The 23227-nt window shown below is 50.4% G+C and overlaps 1 protein-coding gene across 1 annotated transcript; it reads left to right on the top strand.

The window, feature by feature from the left end:
• The first annotated feature begins 915 nt into the window (after positions 1-915).
• GRK1 (G protein-coupled receptor kinase 1) lies at positions 916-22936 on the top strand. Its single transcript, XM_048518183.1, has 8 exons — positions 916-1037; positions 13495-14207; positions 17033-17160; positions 18101-18258; positions 18696-18779; positions 18876-19000; positions 20238-20439; positions 21361-22936. The coding sequence occupies exons 2-8, from the start codon at positions 13611-13613 to the stop codon at positions 21648-21650; spliced, it is 1584 nt and encodes a 527-aa protein (XP_048374140.1). The 5' UTR covers positions 916-1037; positions 13495-13610; the 3' UTR covers positions 21651-22936.
• Positions 22937-23227: the final 291 nt, after the last annotated feature.

The following is a 23227-nucleotide window of genomic DNA, read 5'->3' as shown; positions in this document are numbered from 1 at the left end:
CCAAGACCTAGTTTTGGGGAAGCAGTGTAGGTAACCCTGATAAGCGCTGTTAAACCCCACTGATTTTCATGCGAAGAACTAAAGCGTGATCCTTTACCTGGGAGCAAGCTCGGTTGCTGGCAATGGGGCTTGCTTCTGAGTAAACCCTCCTAGGGTCGTGATTCACCCGTTGGAAGAGTTGCACGGTTGCTTCAAAGCAAAACCACCGACTACCACCAAGCTTACTCCCGAGTAACGCACACCTCGGAGCCAGCTGTTTTTTTCTAAACTAAAACCTCAGTATTCAGGTTAAATTGCTGTGTTGGCACTTGGCGATAAACAAGTGGGTTTTGGGTTGCAGTTTGGGCACTCGGTCTCAAAAAGGTTCGCCATCACTGATTTATAGACTCATAGAGTTGGAAGAGACCCCAAAGGCCATCAAGGCCAATCCCCTACCAGGCAGGAACACATAATCAGAGCATTTGTACTTCATTTGTACCCCACTTTCTCACTCATGGGCTTCCAAAATGACTTCACCTCCTTCTCCTCCCCTCTGTTTTAACCTTACAACAACAATCCTGTGAGGTGGGTTAGGCTGAGAAGGTGTGACCGGCCCAAAGCCCCCAGCCAGCCTCTAGGGCAGAACGGGTGGGTTCGAACCCGCCTCTCCCAGACTCTAGTCCGACGCTCTGTTATCCTCCACAGACTCTCCAAGGTGGGCATTCCGGACTCCTGGGGTTGGAGGGATATTTGGGAGTCGGCCACTGCAGGGCAGGTGCCCTTTGATTCTTTGACAAAGCCGCGGGGATTTCCTTAATTGCCTCTGACAGGTGGCGGGAGTGTCCTGGGCCCCCCCCTCTCCCCCTCCAGCGTGGCCACAGGGCTGGGGGAGCTAATCTGAGGCTGGAAGGATTGCAAACCCCTCCTGCTAATTCTCCTGGCAGGCTGCTCGGGAGATGCCGCTGGACACTCGCGGCCGGCTGCCTGTCCGGCAGTGATGCCCCGGGGGGAGCGCAGGGCCCCCCGCTGACCCCTCTTCTGGTGGCAGAGCCTGCACAGTGAGTGATGGGTGACCTGGGGGTGAGGGCGGGGGTCGTGGTGATTGGAAGGGTTGGGGGGACAAGACCTTGGGGAGCAGGAGGTCAGAAAGTGGGGTGTCGGGAAGCAGGGATCTGGGGAGAAAGGCACAGAGGAGAAAGGGGGGATTTGGAACCACCCAAACACGGTCGGGACAACCAGACCAGAGCCTGGAATGGCCAGCAAGTGCCCTTTGGGGTCGCCGTGCAGTCTGAAGGCACGAAGTTGCCTCATACAGACCCTGACGAGGTCAGTATTTCCTACTCAGGCTGGCAGCTGCTTCACAAAGTCTCAGGCAGAGACAGGTCTTTCCCATCAGCAGGTTATTGGGGAGGTGGAGGTGAGATGAAGCAGGGCTTGCAGAGATGTTGGGGGGGGGTGAGGAGTATTCGGGGGGGGGCTGTTGGCCCTGCCTGGAGGACGGCAGAAGGCCAGGCTGGGCGCTGAGCGCAGAGCTGCAACCTGGGGAGAAGCCACAGCAGGCTGCGGTGGCATTTCGGAGATCCGCACCTGCCTCTTTGTGCCACTTCAAGACAGCCCCGGGGGAGTCTTGCTGGGCACTCCAGAGGAGCCCAGGTTGCGGGGGGGGGGGGGGGGGGGGGGGGGACAGTCTGATTCCGGAGGACGGTCCAGGCCTGATCGCTAAGCAGGAGAGGAGCCGAAAAGGCCAGGACTTGGCTTCGGGGGCGATTAAAAATGTGTTTTGAATATATATATCTGCATTGTTTTTTAAAAAAATGAAAATGCCTCTTGAAGCGCTGGAAAGCTCAGGGGAGCATCTGTGTCAGGCGGGAAGCAAAAACCTAAGGCCCCGCTTTTGCAGGATTTCTAAATACAAACATATGTCTTAAAAATAGCAGCTTCTGGGCTCCAGGTCTATGGGTTTAGCTTTGCAGTACAGGGGCTACTGCACTTGCATGACTGAGCCTCTGCTTGGGGTGCCGAAGGCCACAGGTTTAATTCCTACCCCATTTCCCCGACTATAAGACATCCCCGGAAAATAAGACGTAGTAGAGGTTTTGCTGAGGTTTGAAATATAAGGCATCCCCCGAAAGTAAGACGTAGCAAAGTTTTTGTTTGGCAGCATACCCGACGAACAGAACACAGAAATATAAGACATCCCCTGAAAACAAGACATAGCGCATCTTTGGGAGCAAAAATTAAGATAAGACACTGTCTTATATTCGGGGAAACACGGTAGCATCTCTGGTTAAAAAGATCAGGTGACGTGGGAGACCCTTCTCTGCCTGAGACCCAGGGGAGTCACGGCCGAGACGGTTCTTGATGGACCCGGGGTCTGTGTGGGGAGGAGTTGTGGCCCAGTAGAACAGCCTCTGCTTGCCATGCAGGAAGTCCCAGGTTCGATACCCGGCAGCCTCCCGTTGAAAAGGACCAGGCAGAAGATGACGGGAAAGTCCTTTCTCTGTCCCAGACCCCGGAGAGCGGCTGCCAGTCTGAGTAGAGAATACTGATCTTCTTTTTTTTCATAATATTTTTATTAATTTCCTTCTTTAAAAAACACATTGAACATAAATCATACACGAAACCATTGAAACGCATAAGTCATCAACAAATATTAACATGTAACAAATGACCCACATTTACAGTTACCCAAACATAATCTATCCTACCCCAACTACCCATAACAATAACACATAATTCAATACATCTAAATCAAATCAGTTACTTCACTATTCTTTGCTAATTTATTCTTTAGCTTTAGTAAACTTAAATATCTATATATACTACCTTATTTTTCATTCCATATTTTTAATAATTAACCTACAAATATACCTTGTATTTCATAATGCTTTTGTTGTGATGAGTAGAGAATGCTGACCTTGATGGACTGAGGCCTTGATTTGGTAGAAGGCAACTTTTTTACGTGTGTGAGGTGTGGAGGGCACAGGTTGGGAGCCCGGCTGCGGAAGGGAAAAAAGATGGCGCAAGCCGTGGGAAGATGCCTGCCTGCCTGCCTCCCTTGATGGTCGCTGGAGGAAAGAAGGAGGCATCTCAGATCTGTCTGCAGCAGGGAGCTAGAAGGCCAGCAGGAGAAGAACGGACCTGGGTTCTTGCTGGGAGCACAAGGAAGGGGTCTGAGAGGGAGACGGGGTTGCCGATACTCCCAGAACTACCACTGATCTCCATCTTACAGAGATCAAGTCCCTTGGGGGAAATGGGGGCTGCTTTGAAAAGAGGATGACAAACCCGGAGTGTTATCTGCTGCCAAGGTTGCCCCCCCACACACACACAAACCCTGGCCTCCCCAGATTGTACCCCCAGGTCCCCAGTGATTTCTCAGCAGTGATTTCTCAGCCTCACGTGATTTCCAGTCCACAGAGATCAGATCTCCTGGACAGCTTTTGGAGGGCAGACTCAGTGGTGGGATCCAAAAATTTCAATAACAGGTTCTGACAGTGGTGGGATTCAAACAGTGGCGCCGCCGCACACACGCACCTCCCGTCCCTAATGGGCAGGGAGGTTGCTTTAGTAACCCCTTCTCGGCACTCAGAAAAAATTAGTCACCACTTCTAGAGAAGTGGCGAGAACTGGTTGGATCCCACCTCTGGGCAGACTCCGTAGCATCATGTTTCAGCTCAGCAATCCCCTCTCCAAACCTGACCCCCCCCCCCCCACCAGGCATTGCCCCTAAATCTCCCAGAATTTCCCATCGCAGGGCTGGCAACTTTAGCGTGGGGCAGGGGCAAGGGACGAAAACTGGTGAGGATGACAGACCCAACAGGGAGCTGGGCTGAACGCGGATCGGGAAGAGTCAGGTTTGAATCCCCGTTTTGCCAAGGAAGCTGGCCCGGTCACACAGCCTAACCTACCTCGCAGGAATGTTGTGAGGATAAAATGGAGGATAGGAGAAGGATGTTAGCCTCTTGGGGTCCCCATGAGGGAGAAAGTATTTCCAGGTTGGGACATACAAGGAGAGTTTGGGAAGGGGGGGGGGACTTCAGTAGGTGATTTCTCAGCAAGGAGAAATCACTCTTATCAGTAGGCTACAATGCCATAGAACGTATGGACATTTATCTCCTTTGTGTTTAGCACACATTCCCTTCAGGTTCGAATTTCAGTCACCCTCACATTTTCCCCTTTTCAATATTCACCCCACCTTCAGATCGGAGAATCCCTGCAGTTTCCAAAGGCTCTGAAACTGTGACTTTTCCTCTCCTTCATAGGGAAAGCTGGCGACAGCCCCAACGCTGCTAAGCTTCTCTCTGTGGTTTTCTTCGCCCCTCCCTATCTCCCCGCCTATGCCACAGCGATTTTAACTCTCACTCTTCGGGCCACCGTTTCTCAAGGATCAGAAGGGCTTTTTTTAAACGCTGAAAGTCTATTGCTGGAGCAAAGGACCCTGTGAAACCCTGTGACGCTGACGTAGTCTGGCAAAGTAACGCTAGGCCAAGGACGGCAAAAAAAAGGGAAGGAAAGAGAGGTGGCTGGCACCCTCCCCAAATGCAGGAGGGAACCATACGGAAGCGGCGGGCGAGGAAAATGGCCGCTCAGCTTGGCTAGGGGAACTTTGCAGGAGGAGAAACCCTGCTCAAAGAAAAAACCGTGGCAAAGCCCCACTGCGAAGCAACAGCCGCGGAGTCAGTAGCCCATGCATAAATGGCCAGTCTGCCAAAGCAGCCGCCTTGAGTTTTCCAGAAAAAGGCAGGGTATAATGCAGTGATGGCGAACCTTTTCGAGACCGAGTGCCCAAATTGCAACCCAAAAACACACTTGTTTATCGCAAAGTGCCAACACGGCAATATAACCTGAATACTGGCTCATTCCACACATGCAGAATAATGCACTTTCAAACTGCTTTCAGTGCTCTTTGAAGCTGTGCGGAATGGCAACATCCACTTGCAAACAGTTGTGAAAGTGGCTTGAAAATGCATTATTTTGCGTGTGTAGAAGGGGCCACTGAGGTTTTAGTTTAGAAAAAAACAGCTAGCTCCGAGGTGTGCGTTACTCGGGAGTAAGCTTGGTGGTAGTCGGTGACTCTGCTTTGAAGCAACCGTACAACTCTTCCAACGGGTGAATCACGACCCTAGGAGGGTTTACTCAGAAGCAAGCCCCATTGCCAGCAACCGAGCTTGCTCCCAGGTAAAGGATCATGCTTTAGTTCTTCACATGAAAATCAGTGGGGTTTAACAGCGCTTATCAGGGTTACCTACTTCTCCCCCAAAACTAGGTCTTGGGTATAATGCTAATAATCGAGCCCAGCGGCTCAGGCCAGCCTAGATGTGTTTGGGGGATTGGGGGCAACTCTGTTTGCACGTGCCCACAGAGAGGGCTCTGAGTGCCACCTCTGGCACCCGTGCCATAGGTTCGCCACCACTGGTATAATGTAATGTAATAAATAAATAATAAATGAATAATAAATATTCCACAGGTGAACTTCTCTCTGTGGCCTGGAGATCAGTTATCATAGTTGGAGATCTCCAGCCCTCACCTGGGGGATGGCAACCATAGGAGAAAGGCCAGGTATAAAAGAAATCAGTGAATAAAATATCCGTGGGCTCTGTCAGCGGCTTCTGTCAAAACCTGATCGAACTGCGATCACTTGAATAGACATGAGCCTTAAAAAAAAATTATTGTATCATTTGAATTTTACAGTTCATAGTAATTTCCTTCTTCGTACATTTTCAAACGATACTTCCCCCCCCTTTTCTCCCTCCCCCATTACTTCTTCTTCATAGTTTTGTCACACAAACAGCAGTAAGTTCATTCTCTGTAGCCTCTTCTCCCATATTTCTTCATCGACTCGAGCTTCTTTCATCCAGTCCATGTATATTATCCATATCTTCTGTTTATCTTGCCACGTCTTATTTTTGGTTAGTATATCGAAAATATCCAGTGTCACTTGTTCCCAGATATATTCTAACCATCTCTGAAATGTCCATTTTTTCTTTTCCTTCCAGCCCAAGGCTATTGTTGCATGGGCTGCTTTGATCATTATTTTATACATATAACTATACAGCATTCTGGGAGCAGCAGCCCTCATAATGGGAAAACACAGAACCCCCTGCATCCTGTGTTAGAGGCCCCTTCCGCACACGCAAAATAATGCGTTTTCAAACCACTTTCACAACTGTTTGCAAGTGGATTTTGCCATTCCGCACAGCTTCAAAGAGCACTGAAAGCAGTTTGAAAGTGCATTATTCTGCATGTGCGGAAGGAGCCGGAGATCCTTTTTCCCACTAGGAAAGAGCATGGGATTATGGCATTTTATTATTTATGTTCTTTTATATACTGTACTTGTAGTTGGCCTTTCCCACAAAGACTCTAGGCCAGGGGTCTGCAATCTGCAGCTCTCCAGATGTTCATGGACTACAATTCCCATCAGCCCCTGCCACCATGGCCAATTGGCCATGGGAATGTAGTCCATGAACATCCGGAGAACCGCAAGTTGCAGACCCCTGACTAAGCAGATTCTGTACAATGAGTCTTTACAGTCAACAAAAGGGGACATTCAATCAACAACGCGTTTGGGTTTTAGAAGTAGGGAACCAAACGGAAACCTAGAAGAGAGAATTGAAACATAACAGAGGTCTTAATGTGACACGTTGTGCAAAAATTACGTAGGATCCTACTTACAGTAAAGCTGTACACAGCAGTGTCGATGTCAATCCCTAATCATTTATCCAAGTAAGTCTGTAAAAACCATTTGGTAGAATGCAACCCTGCTATCTGTTCAAAAAGAAGAAGAAGGAGGAGGAGGAGGAGGAGTTTGGATTTATATCCCCCCTTTCTCTCCCGCAGGAGACTCAAAGGGGCTGACAATCTCCTTGCCCTTCCCCCCTCACAACAAACACCCTGTGAGGTAGGTGGGGCTGAGAGAGCTCCGAGAAGCTGTGACTAGCCCAAGGTCACCCAGCTGGCGTGTGTGGGAGTGCACAGGCTAATCTGAATTCCCCAGATAAGCCTCCACAGCTCAGGCGGCAGAGCTGGGAGTCAAACCCGGTTCCTCCAGATTAGATACACGAGCTCTTAACCTCCTACGCCACTGCTGCTCCTTGAATAGGCTTGAATAGTTCATTTTTGCATAAATTGCGGAAAGCCAGGGTGGCGGGCACCTTTCTGACCTCGTTCCGTGGGGTGGGGGCTGCAATAGAGAAAGAACATCTACAGAAAATGACGGTTTTTGCCTGTTTGCAGTTTGGTATTTGCAGAAAACCCTTCGCTCATCTTTTTTGGGAGGGGGGGGGGGGTTCTGCAGATGCCAACCTGCAAACAGGCCTAACAAAACACTGCCATATCATGGCAGCCAGGCCGATAATTGTGGCCATGACTGTCTCCAGTAATGTCATCAGAATGGGTGCAAAGCAAAGAAGGAAAGGTTTATTTATTTATTTTATGTCAATCATTTTTATGTCACTCTGACCCATTAGGGCCCACAAGGCAGCGGACATTTAAAAAAAGTTAAACCGTCTGAGCAATTTAAAAAAAACAGTTAAAATTACAAAATAATCCAGTTAAAACATAAATTAACGGGGACGTAGGCAGCCTGGAAGCCCCTCCCCTATTTCCAGAAACGCCCCAGACTGAATCCAGTAGTTCACCAATCATGTATTCCCCTACCGGATCTACGACCATCATCAAAATTGACTAACAGAGCCAGCTGTTACCCCAAATGCAACTTTGCCTGGTGTGGTGGGCCAGCAGGTATAGGCTGCCCTCTTGGAGAGGCCACCTGGGTTCTAGTCTATTCTAATCCGGAGAACCAGGTTTGATTCCCCACTCCTCCACCTGAGTGGCAGGGGCTTGTCTGGTGAACCAGATGTGTTTCTGCACTCCTACATTCCTGCTGGGTGACCTTGGACTAGTCACAGTCTTCTCAGAACTCTCTCAGCCCCACCTACCTCACAAGGTGTCCGTTGTGGGGAGAAGAAGGGAAAGGAGTTTGTCAGCCACCTTGAGTCTCCTTACAGGAGAGAAAGGTGGCGTATAAATCCAAACTCCTCCTCCTCCTCCTCCTCCTCCTCCTCTTCTTCTTCTTCTTCCTCTTCTTCCTTTTCTTCTTCCCCTTCTTCCCCTTCTTCGTCTTCTTCTTCCCCTTCCCCTTCCCCTTCCCCTTCTTCTTCTTCTTCTTCTTCTTCTTCTTCTTCCCCTTCTTCTTCTTCTTCTTCTTCTTCTTCTTCTTCTTCCTCTTCCTCTTCCTCTTCCTCTTCTTCTTCTTCTTGTCCTGCTGTTTTAACACATCGTTCTGACAGGCAAGTTCAGGACTGGAATCTTATTACACCTACATTGGTTCATCAGAACGATGCCCTGGCGAGGACTCTCCAGAACCCTTGGCAGACCCTTGGGGTGAGAAGCAATCTGGACCGCCTGCCTTGGTGTGCGGCCTTCCTGCCCGGGCCCCCAGCAGCTGCGGGCAGTGAGTCATCGCCAGAGGCCGCATGCAAAAGGAGGCAGTCCCATTACCGGGACTCCTGGAGTGTCCTGTGGATCTCCACTTAGGCCACGGAATCCGCTTACCACGTGGATTATCGAGGTTTTGCTGGCGAGACCCTAATGGGATTGGACAAGTCCCTTGCCCAACCACGAGACTTGGGTCGCTGGCGCCCCCTATCCCCAAATGCCCCACGTGGCACCCAGTTTGGCATGTGCGGCTCTCGCCGCCACACCCCCCCCCCCCACCGCACACACGCACCGTGAGCTGACACTGCGTCCAGCCTCCGCAGGGAAAGCACTGCAGGGAAAGAGTCTATTTTAAGAAGTGGGCGACTATTTCGAGGAGTCTAGAGCTTCCTCAGCACAAAGACTATTAAAACTGAGCCGCCCCCCTGGGTGGCAATCTTTGCTGTCCAGCGTGTAGCTACCCGGCGTCAGGCTGGCTGCATTTGGAGGCACCTGTGCCAACCCAAATGTGGCAAGGCTGCTGCTGCACAGAGGGCATGGGACCCCGAGCTATGCAGAAAGACGGGGGCTTCCGGCCGTACAGAACGGTGGGCACCACCGAAAAATCCTGGCGCCTGTGGCACTTTGGCGGGAGTCTGCTGGCAACCACCTCTCTAGACCAGGCATCTCCAAAAGGGCGCCCATGGGCACCCTAGTGCCCAACACCTTTTCTGGTGCCCACACATTGTTTTTGGAAAGGGGGCATGGCCACATGGGGTCTTGCTCAGCAAGGCTTCTGGTTGGCCACCGGAGAGCTGAATGGCTTGCAAATCAAAGTCAGGTGATCGAAGGCTTTCACGGTCGGAATCACTGGGGTGCTGTGTGGTTTCCGGGCTGTCTGGCTGTGTTCTAGCAGCGTTCTCTCCTGACGTTTCGCCTGCATCTGTGGCTGGCATCTTCAGAGGATCTGATGGTAGGAATGGAAAGCAAGTGGAGTAGATATACTGTGATATATACATCTTCAGATCCTCTGAAGATGCCAGCCACAGATGCAGGCGAAACGTCAGGAGAGGATGCTGCTAGAACACGGCCAGACAGCCCGGAAACCACACAGCACCCCAAAGTCAGGTTGTCTCCGTTAGAGCGTCCGTCACTGCTTTCTTCTCTCCGCTCCTCTTTCCCAGTATATTTTCAAATCATTTCTTTTCTCTCCTGCATTTGGGCTCCCTCTGGGTGGGTGTAGTTCTGCTTCATGCGGCATGAGAATTCCAAAGGCGCCCACAGGTTCAGAAGGAGGGGGGTCTCTGCTCTGGAGCCACAGAGTCAAAAATGTGCGTGACAGGCTCTGTGGTTAGCAGCGGTCTGAATCAAGTGCCGATTCACCACGAAATCTTGCGCCATTCATGCCATTGTGTTACTGCAGGAAGAAATGCGGAAGAGAAGGGGAGCATCCGTTCTGGAGAGTCTGGAACTGATACGGGTATGCTGGGCTCAAATCGAAATGTCAGGGCCTACCTGAAGATGGCAGGACAGATTCTTTGTTTGTGTTTTCCAGTAGTGTGGAAAATGAACCCAGCTATCTCGAGTGGTGCATGGAGCTTCCAAAAAGTCACTTTCTAGGTTTGATGCCTGTAATACTATTCTATTGTGCATGAACTTACAAGGGGGTAGTCCTGTTTCTACCTATTTCAGAGGACTCCGAAAGGGGGACCCTTTTTAGACCCGAAAAAGGCACAGTTCACCTTATCCTCCTTCCTAAGATGTCGTAGAAGAGCCTCAGTCCTCCCGCCATGTTCCCCTAATGCAGAGGTCTTCGAACTATGGCCCTCCAGATGTTCATGGACTACAATTCCCATCAGCCTCTGCCAGCATGGCCAAGTGGCAGGGCTGATGGGAACTGTAGTTCCTGAACACCTGGAGGGCCATCGTTTGAAGACCCCTGCCCTAAGGGAATCCACGCACAGCACAGATCGATCGCGCGGCTGCTAGTGTCATAATGAAAGAGGAGTTTAGTGGCGCGTTCACCGTTAATTTTTATTCCAGCAAAACTTTTATGAATCAGGGCTCATTTCAGCAGACGTAGGAGAGCTGCAAAATCTTCTCTGAGATTTTTATAACCAAAATCGTGGGCCAGGGTGCAGCCAGGGGGAGGAGGGGGGCTCCAAATTTACACCTGTTGTAATTTGGGCCCTCCAGAATTGACACATGTTGTAAATCATTTGGGGTGCGAGTCTTGGCCTTGGTGTTGTGCGAGGCAAGAACGGCCTGGAGGGAGAGACCAGAGGTGAAAAGGAGATACGCTCCTGAGCATGAGCAGAGAGCACTCCAAATGGGCCTGAAAATCACCTGCGAGGGCATTCCTCCCAAATCTCCAGGAATCTGCCAACCAGAGCTGGCAGCTCGATTTGGGGGTCACCGAACCCCAATTGGCCTAACTGAGTCAAGAAAGGCTTTCTCTCCCCTGCCCTGCTTCGAAAATTATTTTGTCCTGTTCTCTCCTCGCACCTGGGGCCTGTGGTTGCCAGCTTTGGTTTGGGAAGTTCCTGGGGGTGTGGGGGTGTGGAGCCACAAAGGGGCAGCGTTAGAGGAAGAGACAGACCTCAGTAGGTCCCCCATTTTTCCATAACACCCCCCCTTACTCATAGGCATATCGTCAAGTACCTCGATCTTTTTGTGCCCAGACAGAGATGGATCTTAACTAGGGCAAAGTTTGATGTTTCCCCTCCAGGACAGAGTCTGTGATCTCTGCCCGAATCAGCTGGAATCAATCAGCCCTATTTTATTTGATTGCCGAAAATACGAAAAAGTTAAACGCCCCCGTTGCTTTGCGGTGTATCCGCTGACAAATCTGGGGTCATCGTAGCATCCAACTTGGCTTTCTTCCTCAACAGCAGTGATGCTGAGATTCTTGAAGAAGTTGCGAAGTTTCTTTTGCAGGTACCTGCACGTTCTTCAAAAGAGAGATAACCACGGGCCTTTTTTAAAACACACACACATATATATATATACATATATATTTAACGTTGTAAATTCAGGCTCTTCTCCATTTTTTAAATTTGTAATAGTTTATAGAAGGTTTAACTTTTATTTCCTGTTGATAACTTGTTTTACTGTGGTCAATCTGTCGCCACCCCTGATGGAACGGTTTCCAGTCAGGTTGTAAACAACTTCTCAATGTTGTTTACATTAGTCTGCCCGATAAAGGTTATTGTGTTGTATTATTGTTATGCAGAGGCAAGCAATAACCAATCACCTCTGTCTGACTTCAGCAGGTATAACTTCAGCGCGCCCCCCCTTACTCACGTATTTTTACCATTCTATTTCTGTTTACATCTACGTTACCCTCCTAGGGAGGAGTCCGGCCGTTCCCTCCTTTTGGGGAGGCTTTTTAATAAATTTGGGTTATGGGACGCCTGTTATTGTTGTATTGACCGCTGTTTTAATGGATTTTAATGGATTTTAGTAAATGTAACTATTGTTTATGTGGTCACTATTGCGATCCTTTGTTATACACTGTATATATGTTGACGTTGTTGTGCACCGCCCAGAGCCCCTTGGGCGGTCTACAAATCCAATCAATCAATCAATCAATCAATCAATCAATCAATCAATCAATCAATCAATCAATCAATCAATCAATCAATCACGCCCTGGGAGGCCACCCTCCAAAGAAGAGAAAAGCAGTTTTCTTCCGGTAAACTGACCTTCCGGGAAACTGACCTCTGCCATGTTGCTCTGCTCTAGAATTAGATCTGAGGCCAACCAGATTTCCAAGGTATCAACTTTTGGGAGCCAGCGCTCCGCCCTGTCTGATAAAGGGAGATCTGAGTCTCAAAAGTTTGTACCCCCAAAGTCTTGTGGTCTCTAAAGTGTGACTGGACTGGAAGCTGGATATCAGGTTGTGATCTAAGGGACCGTCTCTCCCTCTATCGCCCCTCTAGGCCCCTCCGCTCTTCGGAGTGGTGATTCCCGGCCCCAAAGCGATCCGGCTTTACAGTCCTGGCCCCTACTTGGTGGAACAGGCTCCCAGGTGAGATCAGGGCCCTGTGGGACATACAGAGTTTCCGCAGGCAGAGGTGGGATCCAGCAGGTTCTCACCAGTTCCCGAGAGTGGGTTACTAATTACTTGTGTGTGCCGAGAGTGGGTGACTAATTGGGTCTTCTTTTCCGTTAGAAATTCCATTAGATCCAAAAATCATGAAGTCCTGTTGTTTCCTATGTGGCTGGTTAGCTAAGGGAGAAAACGGGATAATTCTCCCTGTTGGGCTGTTTTAAAAACATGTTTTAGAAATATGGTAAAGTTCCTTGTTTAAGGAAAGTCTCCTTCTTCTGATTTCTAGAAACAAAATTAAGTATTTGAAAGTATTAAGTATTTGACAGGCAGTCAATTAGAGGAGAAGTAGTTGTTTCTGTTGGCAGGAGACGACAGGACTTGCTATAATGAGTTTAAATTATGGACAGAAAGATACCAGCTGGAAATTAGGAACTTTTTTTTACAGTAAGAGTTTTTTACAGTAACAGAGAAATTATGAATGCCCCGCCCCTGGAATGCCTGGCCACGCCCCCATCGTGCCCCGCCCAGCCCCATTGGCGCTACGCCACTGTTTGAATCCCACCACCATGGGGACCTGTTACTAAAATTTTTGCATCCCATCACTGTCCGCAGGGTCTGCAAAACGGACCTGTTCCGCCAGGCATTTGGCCAGCCGTGGTAACATCGCTATCCCGCTATACAGTATACATCTGGCCTCCCGTGGGCACAAGAAAGCGGGAGGGGTGGGCGTCGAAGCCATCTGCCATTTATATGTGGTTCTTTTAATTATGGGCAGGGATTGTTTGAACTGATTTTAATGTATGATTGATGTTGGACACTGCCCTGAGCCTTTCACGGAAGGGCGGTATATAAATTTGAAAAACAAACAAACAACGAACGAACGAGCGAGCGAGCGAACGAACGAACGAACGAATGAACGAACGAATGCTGGAGAACTCCAGGCCCCACCAGGAAACTGGCAGCCCTAGCAGGTGTTGAAACTGAGCTGCCCCCTGGGTACAAAGGCTCTCTGCCACAAACATCTCTTTTCTGTCCCTGCCTCCCAGGTGACCCACCGCCAACATGGACATCGGTGGCCTCGAGACCATGCAGGGCTAATAATGGCCCTACGTATTTCCTCGAACTGGACGGTAGCTGCGTGAGCTCCGGCCGGGACCGGCGGATGCGGGCGAAACTGAAGCTCGCTCACATCTCCAAGTGTGAACACCTGAAGGATTCCTTGGACCTGGGCTTCAACTACATCTGCGTGAGGCAGCCCATCGGCAAGAAGCTCTTCCAGCAGTTCCTCGAGGAGACCACCGAGTTCAAGGCGGCGGGCAACCTGTGGCTGGACATGGAGGACTACGGCCAGGCGGAGGCATCTGAGCGGCCCCAGAAGGCCCAGCAGAGCATCAACAAGTACTTTGACTCGGCCTCCAAGGACTTCTGCTCCTTCCTGGAGGAGAAGGCCATCATGAGGGTGAAGGAGGACGCCAAGCACGGGCACGGCGACCTCTTCAAGGAGTCCGAGCAGCATCTGCTGAAGTTCCTGGAGGAGAAGGCCTTCGGCAAGTACAAGGAGAGCCTCTGCTTCCTTCGCTTCCTCCAGTTCAAGTGGCTGGAGGCCGAGAGCGTGACGGACGAGTGGTTCCTGGACTTCCGGGTGCTGGGGAAAGGGGGCTTCGGGGAGGTGTGCGCCTGCCAGATGCGGGCCACGGGCAAGATGTACGCCAACAAGCGGCTCAACAAGAAACGGCTCAAGAAGCGGCAGGGCTACGAGGTGAGGAGGCAGTCGGTCATATACCCTTGTGTTCCGATCCTGTCGTCTCTCATTTTTGCGAGGAGGGGGGAGGCGGCTCATTGGCGTTTGAAGTAAATCCAAATTGGGTGGGAGGAAGAAGAAGTGCATTCTCCTTCTCCTTCTCCTTCCTTCTCTTCTTTCTCTTTCTCTTTTCTTCTTCTGCTCCTTACTTCTCTCCTCTCCTCTCCTCTCCTCTTCTCTTTCTCTTTTTTCTTTTTCTTCTTTTTTCTTCTCCTCTCCTCTTTCTCTTTCTTCTCTTTCTTCTCCTTCTCCTTCTTCTCTTCTCTTTCTCTTTTTACTTTCTCTTCTCCTTATCCTTCTTCTCCTTCTTCCTTCTCTTTCTCTTTCTCTTTCTCTTTCTCTTTTCTTCTTTTTCTTCTTCTTCTTCCTTCTCGTTCTCGTTCTCGTTCTCGTTTTCTTTTTCTTTTTCTCCTTATCCTTCTTCTTCTCTTTCTCTTTCTCTTTTTTCTTTCTCTTTCTCTTTTCTCTTCTTTTTTCTTCTCTTCTCTCTTCTCTTTTTTCCTTCTTTTCTTTCTTTTCCTTCTCTTCTCTTTCTCTTTTTTCCTTCTTTTCCTTCTTTTCTCTTTTTCTTCTTTTCTCTTTGTCTTTTTTCTTCTTCTCTTCTTTCTCTTTTTTCTTTTTTCCTTCTTTTCCTTCTCTTCTCTTCTCTTCTCTTCTCTTCTCTTCTCTTTCTTCTTCTTCTTCTTCTTCTTCTTCTTCTTCTTCTTCTCCTCCTCCTCCTTCTTCTCCTTCTCCTTCTTCTCCTTCTTCTTCTTGCAACTGTGTGGCTATAGCCAAGGACCAGACGTTTGTAGATTTGTACCAAATTGGGAACAACCAGACGCCATCTCCTCCCCAGGCAGGTGCTGCAATGGGACCAATGCACACTGCTATACAGTTGCTCCCTCCCTCCCATCCCCCCAGCTAACCCCCCTTCTGCCTCTCTTGGAATTATTTCCAGCCTGATAAAATTAGCCTTCCTAATCCCCCGTCCAAAAGAAGCTTGCGATTTAGGTGCTCACCAGCTCAGGCAGCAGGTCCCGCGAAGACGGTGTCAAAGCGCATCAGTGTCAATGACTCCCAAGCCAGGAGGGACGCAGGATCAGGTGGGGCCACCCTTGACATAGGAGGCCAGCCAGCCTCTGCTAGTGTGTGATGGGCTGTGGGTGCGATGCCCTCGGGGACCGCTCTCACCTGCAGAGGCTGTAGCTCCCCTAGACACTTTGCTGGTGCTCCATCCCAAAAGGGACGCCAACGTCACCTGCCCTTCATTGCCATACAAGTCCCACAGTTGGTATCCAGGCCCCATCCTTACTAAATTTATGCTCTGGCCTTGTTCAGTACAGCCGGAGTTAAGGGCCACATACCCAGGAAGCCGCCTTATACAGATTTTAACATACAGATAAGAGAATCATAGATTTCGTGTTTGGCTCCGCCTCCTGCAGCGGCCATTTTGTTGCTGTGCCCACCATGCTGAATTACAAATGTAGCAGGGCGGGGGCAAAGTCCTCCACTTCTCTCCTTTTAAAAACTATAACAGCCGGACGCACACATGGGCAAAAAGGTTGTGAGTGTGTGGCAAGCAGGCCTCTTCAAGAGTCGAGAAGTAGGGCACTGAGGTTCACAAGGGGAATGGCTACCCTGGCCTGGATGTCCTAGGGCTAACCTGGTCTGGTTAGTTCTCAGAAGCTAAGCAAAGTCCACCCCAGTTCATTTGGATGGGAGACCACCAAGGAAGTCCAGGGTGTTGTGGGTTTTCTGGGTTGTATGGCCGTGTTCCAGTGGCATTTTCTCCTGGCATTACTGGAACCCGGCCATACAACCCAGAAAACCCACAACACTCTAGTGATCCCGGCCGTGAAAGCCTTCGACAATACAAGTCCAGGGCAATGGCAAACTACCTCTGTCTCTCACCTTGAAAACTCTACGGCCATGGTTCCCAGCCTGGGGTTTGCGTATCCCCAGGGGTATGTGCCAGAGCGTTAGGGGGTACATAAGAAAAAAAATTATGTAAGGAGTTTGCTAATATAAGGGTACAATTTTAGGAAAATGGGTTGCCAAGGGGTTCACAAGTGAAAATTACAGCTTGAACTACTGTTTTACATTTTATTTTAAGTTTTAATTATGATGTACACTGCCCTGAGCCTGCTGGGGAGGGCGGCCTAAAAATATGATAGATAGATTAGATAGATAGATAGATAGATAGAGAGAGAGAGACAGAGAGAGAGAGAGAGAGATGATAGAAGAGAGATGATAGAAGGATAGATGGATAGATGGATAGATGGATGATAGGATAGAAGGTAGAAGGTAGAACATAGAACATAGATAGATAGAGAGAGAGAGAGAGAGAGAGAGAGAAGAAAGAAAGAGAGAGAGAGAGAGAAGAGAGAAGATAGAAGGATAGATGGATAGATGGATGATAGAAAGTAGAAGGTAGAACATAGAACATAGATAGATAGATAGATAGATAGATAGATAGATAGATAGATAGATAGATAGATAGATAGATAGATAGATAGATAGATAGATAGATAGATAGATAGATAGATAGATAGATAGATAGAGAGAGAGAGAGAGAGAGAGAGAGAGAGAGAGAGAGAGATAAGGTTGGGAAGCACCGCTCCGCAGGGATGCTGTAACTTGGGTGTGGCTTGATAGTACTTTCCATCCCAAAGAGAATTAAATGGAAAGGCACGCCTGACCTCCACAGGGCTTGGAATGCGGCAATTCCGGTGGGCTCAGAGCCCGAGACGTGGGCCAGCAGAGCCCGGGTGACTCCGGACATCTCGCTTCTTGTCTCCCAGGGTGCAATTATAGAGCAGCGGATCCTGGCCAAGGTCCACAGCCGCTTCATCGTCACGTTGGCGTACGCCTTCCAGACCAAGAACGACCTCTGCCTCGTCATGACGTTGATGAACGGGGGAGACCTCAGGTGAGAATGCCTTGAGTCCCCAGACCCTCTTGCGTGGCCCCACGGGGGGGGGGGGGTTGCCCCTGGCGCGGAGGTCCTGGGCCTCTTGCATAGCTGGTTTCAGCTGCCTAGTTCAGATCCATGTGCCAAAGTCAACTTTCTCGTAACCTCAAGTCGGGGAACTGGTCTCTGTTGACTGGCAGCGAGATACAATTACAAGGGATCTCCAGGCCTTGCCTGGAGGTTGGCCACCCTATCTGGATCTGCTGGATTTGGCTTGGGGTGGCAAGCAGCATTTTCCAGAGTGCAAATTGAGCCAGTAACTGGGGATAAAGATATGGTGGATCAGGAGGCAAAGGTGTATCTAAGGAAAATGTAGTCTGGTGCAAAATCTGAGTTTTCCACACACCCCTCTGCCACCCGGGTTACACCAAGTCTACAAGTCACTTGTTTTGAAGCCTGTGTATGGACCCAGGGGGAAGGAGGAGGGGCGTGGGGTTTTTTACGCCCCCCACGTGACTAAATGGTTTCCACCCAGGGACGTTTGACCCTGTATCTCCCCTTGGGCGGTACGCTCCTGCCAGGAGGACTCCCTTATCTTTCAAAGGGATTGGTAGAGAGCTCCGATCCTCCCCCTGCGCACATCTTGCCTGCATTTGAGTTGCCAAACAAGGGAAGCGACTGATACATTTCAGGCGGCCAGATTTGGATCTTGGGTCCCCAATTGCTGCTCCTTCACAAAAAGGGTTAACACTGGGATTCAACCTGTTTTAAAATTTTGTGATATAATGTATGCAAAACAAACACAGAGAGAGAGAGAGAGACACTGCAGTATATTTAAAAATCGAATTTTGAAAAATTTTGAAAAATTTTGAAAAAATTGGACAGCAATTTTGAAAGCTCTTATTCTGCAGGTGTGTGGAAATATATTTCCTCTTCAGAATGCTATTTTCTTCTCCAGGTACCACATGTACAATGTAGATGAGGACAACCCCGGCTTTGAGGAGCCCCGGGCCATGTTCTATTCGGCCCAGATTATCTGTGGCCTGGAGCATCTTCACCAGAACCGCATCGTCTACCGGGACCTCAAGCCGGAGAACGTCTTGCTGGATGATGCAGGTAAAGAAACCCAAATGCTGGAAGTCAGGAAGACCCCCCCAGACAGGGGTCTGCAACCTGCGGCTCTCCAGATGTTCATGGACTACAAATCACATCAGCCCCCGACAATTGGCCATGCTGGCAGGGGCTGATGGGATTTGTAGTCCATGAACATCTGGAGAGCTGCAGATTGCAGACCTCTGCCCCAGAAAGATTTGGTTTCTCTGAGAGGCAAAAGTCTGGGTTTGCTAAGCAATCGGGGAAAACACACTGAAAATAACAAAGCTCCGACAGTATCGCCCGTCAAAGTCAGTGTAGGATTCTTTTGGCCAATCAGGTTTGTTCGTTTGAGATTAGGATTTTAACAACTGACCCAATCTCTGCATTTTTAAAAACCCTTTTCCTATTTAATGCCCGAGGCTTTCTGGCGGTCTTAGAACATTTCCCTTCCCCTCCAGGGCATGTTCGTCTTTCGGATTTAGGCTTGGCTATAGAAATCCCAGAAGGCCAAGACAAGACCAAAGGGTTTGCAGGCACACCAGGTGAGTATTAGGGGAGGGGGCTCAGGTGGTGGTGGGGGGCTAGAGCAAACCTTCCCCAGCTGGCACTCAATTCTACTTCCTCCCTCCCGCCTGCAGGATTTACAGCCCCGGAGCTCCTGAAAGGGGTGGAGTATGATTACAGCGTGGACTACTTCACTTTGGGAGTAACTCTGTATGAAATGATCGCAGCAAAAGGAGCTTTCCGGAGCAGGGGGGAGAAGGTAGGACCCAGAGGCAAGGGGCCCCCCAAGCGTGGCGCCCACGCGTACCACAGCACCTGCTGACATCTCCCGTGGCGCCTGCCACGTCTTTTCTCTTTCCTTTTCAACGTCTATCCTGCCTGTTCCTGACCAAAAATACAACGGATTAAAACAATATACCATTACGACATATAAGTTTTGCTTAAAATCCTTATTGACTTTAAAATTCTGGATGGCCTCATTAAACTGCAACAGGGAGAAATCGGTAAAGAAGGGGGAGAGGAAGGGGAAGAGAAAAGGAACAAAGGAAAGGTATCCGAGAACAAGGAGGGGTAAGGGTTCAGTGGCGTAGCTACCACAGGACGGGGTGGGGACAGGCGCCCAGGGCGGATGCCATTGGGGTCACATGTGGGGCAGAAATTTGCCCCCACACCCCTCCTCCTTGCCCCCTCGCCCTGCCCCACAGCCTCTCCCAGCCAGGTGCAGCAAAGGCCACTACCGGGCACCTCTGCCCGTCCCCACCTCGCCAGGGCCAGCTGATGCCATTATGCACGCCCCTGCCCAGCCCCGCCTTGCCCACTGCCGGCTAAGGTAAGTTGGGCACAGGGGCCATAGGAAGTGGTGGAAAACTGCCCTGGGCTCCATTTTCCCTAGCTACGCCCAGAGGTGGGATCCAGCAGGTTCTCACAGGTTCCCGAGAGTAGGCTACTAATTATTTGTGTGTGCCAAGAGGGGGTAACTAATGGGTGATTTTGCCACGTGATTTTGGCCTTAGTTACGCCCCTCCTCTCAGCAGTAGTGCGCAGAACTTGAAGCAGTCTAGCAGGAAATGCACCGGCATGCGTGGCAGCCTGCGCCTGCGTGCATTCGTTTCCTGCCCAAGGACTGGCGCAGCAGCTGCGTCCTTGCCACAGCCCCACCCAGGAATGCCCCGCCCCCGGAATGCCCAGCCACGCCCCCGTTGTGCCCCGCTCAGCCCCATTGGCGCTACGCCACAGTTTGAATCCCACCACCATGGGAACCTGTTACTAAAATTTTTGGATCCCACCACTGGCTACGCCCCTGTAGGGGGTAGAGAAGCCAGGTAGAATCGAAACGTTGCTGTCCTGAACCCTCTGGCTGTGGGTCCTGAGGAGTCCCTCTGTCCCTCAATTCTGGTTCAGGTACTGGGACAAGGAACTTATCAAGGTGTGGGTCACAGGACTGCCAGGACGGGTGGTCTCTGAAGCCCGGCCTTCTCTCTCCCCATCCGTTGCAGGTAGAGAACAAGGAAGTGACCCGCCGTATCCTCAACGACCCTGTGGCGTACACTGAAAAGTTCAGTGCCGACTGCAAAGCCTGCTGCGAGGGGCTGATGGCCAAAGAACCCGCCCAGCGCCTGGGCTTCAAAAACAACACCTGCTCCGAACTTAAGAACCACGTCTTTTTCAAAAAAATGAACTGGAACAGACTTGAGGCAGGTGAGAACCTCTCGTTCCGCGAGCAGCGTGATTTGGCACGGCGTGGGTGGAAGAGCCAGCGTGGTGTCATGGTTACGAGCGGGTGCACTCTAGCCTGGAGAACAGGGTTTGGTTCCCCGCTCTGCCATTTGAGCTGTGGAGGCTTATCTGGGGAACCAGATTTGCTCGTGCACTCCAACACCTGCCTTGGGCTAGTCCCGGCTCTTGGGAGCTCTCTCAGCCCCACCCGCCTCACAGGGTGTTTGTTGCAGGGGGAGGAGGAAAAGGAGATTGTAACACTGGCCAGATTCAATCTAATGCCTTCTATGCTGCTTTATGGCAGATATCAACAAATTGATAAACAGAGGAGGCTATGTCCATGCAATATGGGTCAGGTGGAGACACTCGATCATACCCTTTTTCATTGTGTACGGTTTGCAAAAACCAGAATGTCGCAATCTGCACTTATCCCATTTCTGTATAACAATCTAACTGATGCTCTTAAGATACCTATGCTTTTGAACAACATGGATCCCACAGTGTGCGAGAATGTAGCAAAATTTCTGCTAAAGATAATAGACGTAAGTCTAGATGGATACTAATCAATGTCTATGTATTATGACCACATATAGCCAGCAGTAATTTTTATAACTTCTGTAAGTATTCGATGAAGGAATGTTCTATAGTTACAGAAGGACCATGTATATATTTTAGTACCAGTGTCTATAACTGTGAGCAATAATGGGTAAATTTTGTATGCTTATTTTGTATGCTTATTTTATGCCAATAAAGGCTTGTTATTATAGTAAGCCCCTTTGAGTTTCCTTACAGGAGAGAAAGGGGGGGAATATAAATCCAAACTCCTCCTCTTCTCCTTCCTGTGCATAACTCCCTCTTCTCCATCTCTGGCTTCCCCTGCCCCTTCCTGGGTCTTGTGTTCAGGTTTGCTGGAGCCGCCCTTCGTGCCAGACCCCAAGGTGGTCTATGCCAAGGACATTAGCGACGTGGGTGCCTTTTCCACCGTGAAGGGCGTCGCACTGGACGACTCGGACAAGGCGTTTTACGACGAGTTCTCGACGGGGAACGTCCCCATCCCGTGGCAGGAAGAGATGGTCGAGATGGGTATCTTCGACGAGCTGAACGTCTGGGGGGCCAAAGGCTCCGTCCCGCCGGACCTGAACCGCAACAGCGTTCCTGACGCCCCCAAATCGGGGACTTGCAGTATCTGCTGAAGAAGCGTGGCAAAGACCTCCCCGAGAGTCCTGGGGTGTCTGTGGGACTGGATCGCTGGCCTGGCCTTTGCAGAATGGGTGGGCCGTTCCTTGGGCCCTGAGCTGCTGCGATGGAGCCCTGGGGTTCTGGCCCCTTCCCCTAAGAGAGTAGACGCCACGTCCCTCCCGGAACTAACACCAGCCTCCGTGTTCAGTCCCGTTCTTTGTTCCTTCACGTCCACCCCTTCTTCCACTGGTGGCGGGGAGTGGAGTTAGGAGGCTTCCTGCCCTCCCCAACAGAGCAGCTCTGTTTGTTATTACCCAACCAGCTTTCGAGTCCCAGAGGAAGCGTCCGACCGAAGGCAAGGATGCTGGAGCCCAGATTCTGCCTCTAGCCTGGGGGCCGGTAAGGCAGAGCTCCGGGCCAGAGCGTCAGGGGGAAGGAGATGCCAAAAGGAGCCCCGTTACGTGGCCAGCTTCACACTGGAGCTCGTCGGCCAGGCTGAGAAACCTGCAGGCGTCTATCCTCTTGGCGGTGTTTTAATATCGAGAGCAATTTTATTACTCTCTCTAATTAATTTTCCTCTCCCAGCCTCACCCCTAGGGAGACAGATACGGAGGGCTGGAATGCCAGCCCAGGCCGGCCAAGGGCCAGAAGTGTGGAGTCTAGGGTCAGGGCTTATGTGTGGGGAGGACGGGGGTTGCTCTGAGTAGGGTGGCCAACTACACGTTGGGAAATTTCTAGAGATATGGAGGTGGAGTTTGGAGAGGGTAGGGAGGCAATTCAGGGGAGGGGAGGCAATTCAGCAGGGGAGGCAATGTCACACAGTCTGCTCTCCGAAGCCGCCGTTTCCTTGCTACGCCTCCCGGGGTTTGTTCGCCAGTTCCAGAGTGGCTTTCAGGCTGTGCTGGACCCCAGAAACAACCACACCAGAGGCCGGCGCAAATGCAGAGAACAATCTTTATTTTGGGGGGTGGGATTGAAACCCCCCCCCCAATGTATTTTTTAACGATGTTAGTTTTTTCTGCAAATCTGGGGGGGTACCCCAGGTTGGCGGGAAAAACCTGTCTCGTGTCAGAGTGGCCCTGAGCTGCAGATTTAGATATCCGCAAGTGGGGCCCACACATCGCCGTTAGATACGTAGGTTCTGGGATAGCTCCTGGCCCACCTCCCAGATTCCTGGCGGGGGTGGGGTTGTAGATTCAACAGTCTTCCCTCGAGAAGGAGGTAGGGCTAGCCATTCCCCTTCGCGTGAAGTGCAGATTTAAATCCCGTAAGAATAAACAGGGATATGTTGCTGTATCTGGAAAAACGCCTCTGACTTCTTATTTGGACACGCCAGGGCTCGTCGCTTGATTACACCTGCACGGTTGTGTGTGTGTGTGTGTGTGTGTGTTTGTATTTGTGCAAAACGGTAACCTCTCACCTGCAGCTGCTCCCCGTCACAGCTTCCAAGAACACCTGCGGCAGCCTCCACGTGCCGAAAACGAGCTGTTTTTGGATCTCCGTGGCATAAATTGGCTTGGCCTGGATGGCCTTGGCTAGCCCAAACTCAGAAGCGAAGCAGGGTCAGCCCTGGTTAGTACTTAGATGGGAG

This window comes from Sphaerodactylus townsendi, linkage group LG15 (genome assembly GCF_021028975.2).
Source record: "Sphaerodactylus townsendi isolate TG3544 linkage group LG15, MPM_Stown_v2.3, whole genome shotgun sequence".
Taxonomy (NCBI): domain Eukaryota; kingdom Metazoa; phylum Chordata; class Lepidosauria; order Squamata; family Sphaerodactylidae; genus Sphaerodactylus; species Sphaerodactylus townsendi.
This window is presented reverse-complemented; position numbering and strand designations above follow the sequence as displayed.

What these genes read in the sequence shown, in the direction of transcription:
- GRK1 (XM_048518183.1), top strand. Translation starts at nt 13,611, where the DNA reads ATGCGGGCGAAACTGAAGCTCGCTCACATCTCCAAGTGTGAACACCTG. An exon ending in ATGAACGGGGGAGACCTCAG is followed by an intron (nt 17,161 to 18,100) that starts GTGAGAATGCCT and finishes TTTCTTCTCCAG; the next exon opens with GTACCACATGTACAATGTAG. An exon ending in TCCGGAGCAGGGGGGAGAAG is followed by an intron (nt 19,001 to 20,237) that starts GTAGGACCCAGA and finishes CATCCGTTGCAG; the next exon opens with GTAGAGAACAAGGAAGTGAC.